The following is a 10,386-nucleotide window of genomic DNA, read 5'->3' as shown; positions in this document are numbered from 1 at the left end:
ACCCCCTACATTTTCCAAAACAGCATACCTGTTTGAAATGGGTATGTCCACCAAAGTCTCCGGCACAAGGTGCCTACCTCACTTACCCTTCCTGGAGTTAACCCATCTATGTGACTGTATCTGAGACTTTCCCCCCTTCCTATAACTGCCATCCATCACATACTGTAGCTGTTGCAAATTCCTCATCGCTTCTATTTGTCTCTCCAACCGATCCACTCGATCTGATAAGATTGGCATCCAACAGCATTTATGGCAGATATAATCCGCAGTAACCCTTAAACTCTCTTTAAACTCCCACATCTGGCAAGAAATACATATCATTGTAAAGGCCATTTTTGCTCCTTCACAATCTACAGACCCAGAAAATAACATCGTCTTATTCCTCTACAAACACTGCCCCTCGTTAAATTAATAGCTATGGCTTATATTTTAAGAGACTTACCTCCAAAAACATATAATCAAGAAAGAATCCACTGGACCCACTACTGCAGCCTTTCTCTTGGACAGACTTAAAGCAACAATTTACTTATCTGATTCTGTGCTGTGAACTTCGCCCAACAGTTCCTCCAAGATTAGTTGTGAATTTCACTGTTTGTTAATTTCCCCAGATGCACTCCGATGTCCAGCGATACACGAATTCAAACAGCAAAGGCGGTAACTGTGCAGGTTTTTTTTTCTCTCTCTCTCTCTCTCTCTCCTGCACTGTCCTCACCATGTGCTTCCTTTGTCTGTTCTTCTCCTTTTAAACTGCTGTTGTTTTGACTTTTTTTTCCAAAGTTCTAAAACAATGCAACAGCATATAAATCAGTGGTTGCTGCTCCTGGAATTTGAGGAAATCACCTCCAACACCTAAAATACCTCAAAAAAAGGAGCGGCTCTTCCAGCCAGAAATTTTTCCCGTCCTCCATCTTGGATTACCCAGAATCCTAGCTAGTTTAAGGATAAAAGCAATAAAGCTTTTAGGATTGAGACGAGTAGAAATGTCTTCACTCAGAGGGTGGGGAGTCTGTGGAATTCATTACCACAGAAAGTGGTTGAGGCCAAAACATTGTGTTTTCAAGGAAGAGGTAGATAGAGCTCTTGTTAGGGATCAAAGAATAAGTGGGGAGGGTGGAATTGGGGTATTGTGCTCAATGATCAGCCATGATCATATTGAAAGGTGGAGCAGGCTCGAGGGGTTGAATGGCCTACTACTACTCCTATCTTTCATGTTTTTATGATGGACAACAGATGCTGACATTTAACCTTGGGGGGAGAAAGGTTTGGACTTCATACACTTGCATGCATGGAAACCCTAACCAAGCACAGAAACAACATCTACATTGATATCACTAAAATAAAACCAAGAACTGCAGATGCTGGAAATCCAAAACAAAAACAGAATGCTTCGATGAATGGTCACTGGACCTGAAACGTTGGCTCTGCTTTCCCTGCACAGATTCCGCGAGACCTGTTGAGCTTCCCCAGCAATTTCTGTTTTTGTTCTGCACTGATATGTTTTGGTTCCCATCTGCAAATCAGCCTCTTCAGAAAAAAAGAAGAAAGAAACTTCTTTCTTTCCAGTGGCCCAGTGGTTAGCACTGCTGCCTCACAGCGCCAGAGACCCGGGTTCAATTCCCGCCTCAGGTGACTGACTGTGTGGAGTTTGCACGTTCTCCCCGTGTCTGCGTGGGTTTCCTCCGGGTGCTCCGGTTTCCTCCCACAGTTCAAAGATGTGCAGGTCAGGTGAATTGGCCATACTAAGGTGCCCGTCGTGTTAGGTAAGGGATAAATGTAGGGGTATGGGTGGGTTGCGCTTCGGCGGGTCGGCGTGGACTTACTGGGCCGCTGGGCCTGTTTCCACACTGTAATGTAATCTAATCTAAAAAAAAATTGCCCTACTAAACTGTACGGACCATCTGGTGGAACAGTGTCCTCTTGTTCTGCGTCCATCTCCCGTGATGTCCGGCAGTGATAGCCCTTCTCCTTCAAGATGTGGCATAGCAGGACGCCCATTAGCCCCATCACAAAGAACACCAGAACCAGCAGCAAAATGGTGTAGAGGTTTTGAGGATGAGCTGTCACCTCTTCAATTTCCCCATGATTCTCCATCTTCTACACTCTCCTATAGAAACAAAAACCAAATAATCTTTTAATGAGAATTTCTTGATTTTCTTTAAAATGGTGTAAACTAAAAATCCTGGTTGAATTGTAACTCGCAACAATTTCACATCACAATGACATCTTGGCAAGAGAGTGATACTAATCAACCACACTAGTCCACAGACCATCACAGAAGTATAAATGACCAACTGAGTCCCTAAGGTGGTTAATTTGCCTGAGTTTAGTCACTATTTAAGATAAAAGACATTCACAACCAGGTTTCATTGATAAACAGAAAAATAAAACCTACTTATGAGAAAAAAGCTTATCCTTTAACAAGTGGTGAAATGGATCATGGATTACTATTTTTCAGACTTAAAGTGTATCTCCTTTAAATCCAAATTCACACATATTCATTCATAAATAGGACAAAAAAGACAGACAGTTCTGCAGAAATATCATGGATAGAAAACAAAGTCAAAATTCTGTGCATCAAGAATCCAAACCACACGAATGTGGGAACTTGGCAATGTGAGATGACCTTTTCACAATTATTCTATTTTTGGATGATATCACATTGGTCCTCAACTGCAGAAGATTCTTAAATTGGTACCCATTCAGTCAGACCTAGGTCTTTGTTTGAGTTGGAAGTTGTTCTTTTTGAAGTGTTTTGGTTTCTTTTTCATTTCCAGAGGGTATCAGACTGAGAGCGATAGGGAGAAACCAGTCTGACTTGCAAGCTCTTTGGAGGTCTGAGTGCAACTTCCCTCTCTCAGTTCTGTGACAAACTGTTTTTCAACTCCAAAAATTGTTACGTGGCAGTTTTATCATTAAACCAGGAGCATCTGATGCCAGTCTTTCTCACAAAAATATCAAATCCAGCTTCTCAAACAGTTACATAAATGACCTTGTCTAAGCAATAAGTGAAAACCACAAAGTTTCACTATTAATCTTTGAGTTGTTAAAAACAAAGGTGTATTCCCTGTCGCACTGCAGTGTCTAAACCTCCATTATGCCCATTTTGTGTTTCCAAAAAAATGCAGTATTTACAACAGGTCATTGGTCGGTTGAGGAGTTTTGCACGAGATCATGTGGTGTAAGCAGGAACTTGAACAACTGTAATGGGGCGTTTCTGAACAAGTCACATTCAGACAAGACCATTCAGCCCACGGAGCCTGTTCTGCCCCACAATTAAATCCTGGCTGATATCCACATCAACTTCATTTTAAGTGGCTAGTTAGTTTAGTTGGCTAAAAGTGTGATGTGGAATAATGCTAAGAGCATTGGCATGTACTTACTTTGGTTCTTTCCGCTTGCCTAGGCCCACAGTGATATTGTAGCATAAGCCATGAGAAACGGGTCTTTGGTGGATTGCTGCAAAGGGTAAAAGAAGTGGGAGGTAATACACAGCTACAAAGAACGGTATAAACTAAAGGGCAATGTTCTAAAGAGTGTGCAGGAACAGAGGCCTGGGTGCAGAGTTCTCTCTAATTTTCTGATGGCTGTGTGGGCCTCTGAGCCACACATATAGCAGCAACCTCTGAAACTTGAAATCAATGGCATGATCAGCATGCAAACACCAACTACTGTGCGTGGAATTTCAGTTACATCACACTGTAAACTTTTGCTATAAATTCTGTGTCTTACAATTGTGTCCTCCACAACCACCTGATGAAGGAGCAGTGCTCTGAAAGCTAGTGCTTCAAATTAAACCTGTTGGACTATAACCTGGTATTGTGTGATTTTTAACTTCAGTTATATGGAATGATTAGGGAAACTGGCACTGTTTTCCTTGGAATGGCAAAGGCTAAGAGAAAATTTGATTGAAGTTTTCAAACTCACGGTCTGGATATGGTGGAACGGAGAAATTGTTGCTGCTCATAAACAGATCAAAAACCAGAGGGCACAATTTTAAAGTGTTTTTGCAAAAGAAGCAAGTGTGAGGTGAGAAAGATCTTTCTCAGTCAGCAGTAGTTACGGAATGGAATGCACTGCCTGGAGGCAGGTTCAAATGAGACATTCAGGAGGGCATTGGATTCTTATTTAAATCAAGACAATGTATAGGGTAATGGGGAAAGGCAGGAAATTTGGTATGCAGTTAAAATGCTTTTGGAGCCAAAGCAGACACAATGGGCAAATGACCGGAACAATTCAATGATTCTGTGAGAGCAGAGAAAGAAGCTGTACCATCTACTGCAGCTGCCAACCTATCCAGATGTCTTGAATCCTGCTCACCTCTGAGATCAAATGAAAATAGCCAAGAGACTGGGAAGAAGAACATACATCCTCCCTCCTTTACGATTAAATTCCTTAGCATAAGCTTCGTGTAAAAAGTGGGACGTTTGACCTTTTTTGTTCATGGTATGTGGGCGTTGACACCGAGGATAGTGTTTATTCCCCACTCCTAGTTGCTCAGGGCACTGTGAAGAGTCAATTTACTTTCAGCTTGGAGATACTCAAACAATAGAAGTCCACCTACTACTTGATTCATTTGCTTTTGTTCTGTATCTTTCAATATCTTATCCAAAAATATTCAACAAACACATCGAGTTAGACCCCATCTACCACCCCTGAGAAAAAGAACAGGAAGTGACTTCACCACAAGAAATGACATCACCAACCCAAAGAAACCCAAACATATAAATAGAAAGCAGGAATTATCAGCAGTGCTTTGCCTGAGGTCCACTGACGATGTTACCTAGTAGGGTGACAAAACGTCTGGAAATGAACCTTCCAGCTCAGCGAGCAAACTTACATCCAGAACCTCAACCTGAGCTACAAATCTTCTCAAAACTCACTGATATTCATCAACTTAAGTCTGAAAAGTTTCAATTTAATCACAGCCCCAACAAAATTTGAGAAAAACTCCAGATTCCTACTACTATCTTCATGTAGATATACTTACTGCCATCAGCCCTGAATGGTCTAGTTCTAATTTTAAGGTCACATGTTCCCTGCATTGTAAAAATATTTTTCTCTATTGACATAATAAATCTTTAATCATCTTAAACTGTTACTTGATCACCTTTTAAATTGTACTCAAAACAGAACACAAGCTAGCCAATGGAACCTGCCCCTGTAGTTTAACTCCTTTAACCCTCATATCATATTGTATAAGGTGAAGGCCATTCGGTCCATCAGTCTGCTCTGCCATTCAGTCACAGCTGCTATGTTTCTCACTCCCATCATCCTGGTGAAGTGAGCATTTTGCTTTCTCCAAGGCTCATATATCGTTCCTGAGATGTTTTTATCAGAACTAAACATAGCACTATCAAACAAAAATATAAGTTAGTTTGGAGGGGCAGTGCTGATGGAGTGCTGCACAGTTTGGAGGGGCATTGCTGAAGGAATGCTAAACCATTGCAGTGCTGAGGAAAAGGTTGGAGGGTCAGTGCTGAAGGAAAAATCACCAGACAGAAATGGGTACTGCAGATGCTGGAAATTAGAGTCTGGATTAGAGTGGTGCTGGAAAAGCACAGCAGGTCAGGCAGCATCTGAGGAGCAGGAAAATCAATGGTTCGGGCAAAAGCCCTTCATCAGGATGGCAGATCAGCCATCTTGATGAAGGGCTTTTGCCTAAAACATTTTCCAGCACCACTCTAATCTAGTGCTGAAGTAAAGTTGCATTGTTGCAGGTGTAGAGCTGAGGGCATGCTGCACTGTCAGAGGACCTATACTGAAGGAGCACTACTCTCTCAGAGGGTCAGGAGTACTACACTGTCAGAGAGGCAGTAATCAAGGAGCAATACATTTCAAAGGATCAATACTAGGCAGCACTACACTACTGGGAAGTCAGATGTGAGGGAGCACTATATTGTTGGAAGGTCAGATGTGAGGGAGCACCACATTGTTGGAAGGTCAGACCTGAGGGAGTGCTTCATATTGGAGGGTGACTTCTGGAAGTACACTGCACGTTGGAGGAGGTGTTGTATTTTGAATGTGAAAAGAGGCTCATCTACCTCAGTTACATGCAAATGGATTCGCTCAGATTAAAACGGATTCAACCAGAAAATCTAGTCATCTTCACATTGTCGAAGGTTTGTGATTTAAACATTACACTTCAAAAGTATTGCACTGAGTTTAAGTGCATTAGGATGTCCCGATGTGGAGAAAGATGCTATGTAAATTCAGGCAATTTCTTTCTTTATAAACGAACGAAGATCATTGTCCAAGATCAGGAAGGCTTTTCATAAAACCGCTTCGGCAACTTCGCTTTATGGGGACAGGTTCCTCTCATTGTTGGGTCTAAGCTGAAACTGATCCCGTCCTGACACTCACCTCCCTCACCTCACTGAGCACATTTACAATTTACAACAGTGTGCCAACTGTTCAAATGGGTATCAGGAAGGACCGTGAATATACCTTATACAAGTGTAGCAGATTCCTGGCAGGGGGGAAAAAATGACATGAGACCTTTGTGAATCACTTCGAAGTTATAAAACATCAGGACGTAGGGAGCTTTCAAACACACAGGTACAAAGTGCCCACTGCAAAGCAAATTAAATTAAATTAAGCATCTCTTCTGTAAACTCAGGTCATTCAATGAATCGTTGCAATAATACCAACCTTGACTTGATCCCGAGGACTAAATCCCGTTGTGTTTACTCTGGTTCCTCACGTTGACGTCAAGTGTCATTGCATCTCGTACGTTCTGGGATTCTAAAAATGCACATCTGCTTACTCTGTCAGTCCCACCTCCTGCAAGCTGCACGTATTAAAATCCCAAACTTGGTGTCACTTACTCACTGCATCTTAACTAACCTTGTCCTCTGCCCCCTCTCACAATGCTCTGCCCCGTCTCCTGAATGGGTTAAACTGCAGGGAATAGATTGGGCCACTGCGTCAGCATCATCACAGCGAATCTGAGCGGGTCATGTTGAAGGATACCGGCTGTCCTCCGTTCAAGTTAGGCTGCAGAAAGGAACATAGAGAGAGCGTGCAGGGTGATGCAAGTATCTGCTCAGCTCTCCAGTCCCGATCTGCCCTCTCTTACTCCTCTCTATCAGTGTTCTGTTCCATCGCAATTCCAGCTCTTGGCTTCGCTCTTTCAGTCATTAATTTCCTGGGTCTGCAACATCTGGTAGTCGCCACTTCAGCACTTCCTGCGGTATAGGTTGGACCTGCCAGTCACTCACTGGCCTGCTGCATTATAAACATGACCTTCAACTTACTCATTCTCCTGCTCCAGAATCCTGTAGTGGGATTTTTCAACACTCACTCACCTGCTGCAGTAGGGCTGAGACCCATGACTCATTTACCCACTGCTACCTGTCTCAGTTATACTTGGATGAGCCAGCAACCAGATGCTTAAATGGACATCAGCATGTAGAGTGCAGAAGGGCCTCAGGATATCTGTATATTTGGGCACCTGCTGGAAAAGCTCAGCAGGTCTGGCAGCAACTGTGGAGAGAAAGCAGAGTTAACATTTCGGGTCGCATGACCCTTCCTCAAAACTGTATATTTGGGCACCTGCGTGTCCTTGGCCAGAAACATGCAAGTTGATCGACTGGATCCTGAAATGATTGCAAATTATGCAACATCTGCAAACCAGAGTGATAGAATTATAGAGATGTACAACACAGAAACAGACACTTCGGCTCAACTAGTCCATGCTGACCAGCTATCCTAATCTAGTCCCGTTTGCCAGCACATGGCCAATATCCCTCTAAACCCTTCCTATTCATGTACCCATCCAGATGCCTTTTAAATGGTGTAATTGGAGGCTCTGACACTAGACTTGAGCCTGATGCTATTCTAAGCAGAGGGAAGGCAAAGGCCTCCACACTGTCTAACACCTGCTCAAAGCTCTGCAACAGACTAGTTTCTGATATGGTCTCCTGCAGACTTCCACAATGCTCCAAGATCTCTGTACATCACCACATCTGGCCCTTGATACATTCCAGATTTTAATAGCTCCACTTGCCTTCTGCTGCAATTCCCTCTGTAAAGCCCACTAACCGATAACTTTTATGGGGAGGTGATGGCCAAATGGTATTATTGCTGAACTGTTAATCTAGAGACCCAGTAATATTCTGGGGACTGGGGTTCAAATACTGCCACAGCAGATGGTGGAATTTGAATTCAATAAAAATCTGGAAATGAGAGTCCAATGATGACCATGAAACCATTGCCACTTGTCAGGAAAACCTATCTGGTTCACTAATGTCCTTCATGGAAAGAAACTGCCATTGTTGTCTGGTCTGGCCTATATGTGACTCCAGACCCACAGCAATGTGGTTGCCTCCTAACTACTGTCTGGGCATATAGGGATGTGCAAAAACTGCTGGCCTAGCCATTGAGACCACATTCTGTGAATGAATAAAATCTTTTCTGTCCTCCTTCACAAGGTTCCTTAAAATTTATTTCTGTAGCTATACTTTTGTTCATCTGTGCTAATATCTGCATATGTGCCTCAGTGTTAAGTTGCATCTGATTTCTGCTTCACTCAGGTTGCTCCAATTAGATTCAATGCCCCTGACATCCTAGAGTGTATAACATTTGTTAAGGAGATTTGGACATTATTGGTAAGACCGACAATGGTGAGCTGCCTTCTTGAACTATACATCATGAGAAGAGAGGGAAGATATTAATTCATGAGATGTGGGCGATTATATAAAACATAGACCATAAAACATTACAGAGCAGCACATGCCCTTTGCCCTCGATGCTCCGCTGTCCTGTGAAATTGATCTTTTGCCCACCTAATCTGCACCATTCCATTATTATCCATGTGTACGTCCAATGCCCATTTAAATACCTTAACGTTGGTGAGTCCACTACTGTTGCTGGCAGGCCCCTACTACTGAGTAAAGAAACTACCCTACTATCTATCCTAAATCTACCACCCCCAACTTAAAAATATATCCCCTCGTGTTAGCCTTCACCATCTGAGGGAAAAGGCTCTCGCTGACCACCCTATCTAACCTTCTGATTATCTTATACGTCTTGATTAAGTTACCTCTCAACCTTCTTCTCTCCAATGAAAACAGCCTCAGTTTTCTCCACTTTTCTTCATAAGACGTTCCTTCCATATCAGGCAACATCCTAGTAAATCTTCTCTGAACCCCTTTCCAAAACTTCCCCATCCTTCCTATAATGCGGTGACCAGAACTGTATGCAATACTCCAGGTACAGCCTTACCAGTGTTGTGTACAGCTGAAGCATGACCACATGGTTCTGTAGCTCAATCCCCATACCATTAAATGCCAACACACCATATGCCTTCTTAACAATCCTATCAACCTGGGTGGCAATTTTCAGGGAATTATGCACCAGGACACAAAGATCTCTCAGTTCATCTATACTGCCAAGAATTTTACCAGTAGCCCAGTACTCTGCATTCCTGTTACTTCTTCCGAAGTGAACCACCACACGTTTCTGCATTAACCTCCATTTATCATTTCTCAGCCCAGCTCTGTATCATATCTATTTCCCTCTGTAACCCACAACATCCTTCGGCACTATCCACAACTCTGCCTACCTTAGTGTCATCCGCATATTTACTAACCCATCCTTCTTTGCCAACATCCAGGTCATTGATTAAAATGAGAAACAGCAGTGGCCCCAAAATAGATCCTTGTGACACACCACTGGCAACTGAGCTCCATGATGAACATTTCCCATCAACCACCACCCTCTGACTTCTTTCAGCTAGCCAATTTCTGATCCATAGTTGTCCTTGAGCTGGTGATGGTTAGCTGCTTCTTTAAATGCTGTCATTAGGGAGGTATGAATTCTGTGCTGACAGGGAGGGTGAAGAATTTTAAGGAATTATCTAACTGAAGTCTTCAAGATATTAACAAGAAAAGGCAGGTTAGATAACCTATTATCACTAGTTGGAGATTCCAGAACTAGGGGGCACAATCTAAAAATTAGGACCAGACCATTCAGGAGCAATATTAACAATCACTTCTCCACACAGAATGGTAGCGCTTTGGAACTCTATTCCACAGGTGGCAGTGGATGCTGGATTAATTGTTGATTTTAGATCTGATTTGATACATATTTGTTTAGCAAAGACATTAAGGGAAACAGGCCAAAGACAGGTATATGAAATTGAGCCATATATCAGCCATTGTTTGGGGGGGGGCAGGCTCAAAGGGCTGAATGGCCTACTCCAGTTCTTATGGTCCTGAGATTGCTAACCCCTGAATCTAAATTTGAGCCTGACCCTGGCCTGGGCTCTTTTAGGGAATTCTCATTTTCACCTCGAAATGTTGCATTGCCCTTCTATTTGACTCTGCCCCTTGGTCCCAATGTCAGGGCTGGGACTCAGCCTGACCCTTGAACCCTGTCACCTCCCCG

The 10,386-nt window shown here is 42.9% G+C and overlaps 1 protein-coding gene across 2 annotated transcripts in view; it reads right to left on the bottom strand.

Moving 5' to 3' along the window:
• LOC122556884 (RELT-like protein 2) overlaps nt 1–7,322 on the bottom strand; it is a 25,781-nt gene extending 18,459 nt beyond the window's left edge. Inside the window, exons 1-3 of one of the 2 annotated variants that reach the window (XM_043704143.1) lie at nt 6,649–7,322; nt 3,381–3,456; nt 1,896–2,104 (exon numbers count right to left, since the gene is read on the bottom strand). In XM_043704143.1, coding sequence (XP_043560078.1) covers nt 1,896–2,091 — 196 coding nt within the window. In that variant the 5' untranslated portion in view covers nt 2,092–2,104; nt 3,381–3,456; nt 6,649–7,322. The remainder of the gene's footprint in view (nt 1–1,895; nt 2,105–3,380; nt 3,457–6,648) is intronic. The other variant, XM_043704144.1, reaches the window with a different exon arrangement.
• Nucleotides 7,323–10,386: the final 3,064 nt, after the last annotated feature.

This window comes from Chiloscyllium plagiosum, chromosome 14, assembly GCF_004010195.1.
Source record: "Chiloscyllium plagiosum isolate BGI_BamShark_2017 chromosome 14, ASM401019v2, whole genome shotgun sequence".
Lineage (NCBI taxonomy): Eukaryota > Metazoa > Chordata > Chondrichthyes > Orectolobiformes > Hemiscylliidae > Chiloscyllium > Chiloscyllium plagiosum.
The sequence above is the reverse complement of the archived record's forward strand: the minus strand, read 5'-3'. Positions and strand labels throughout refer to the sequence as shown.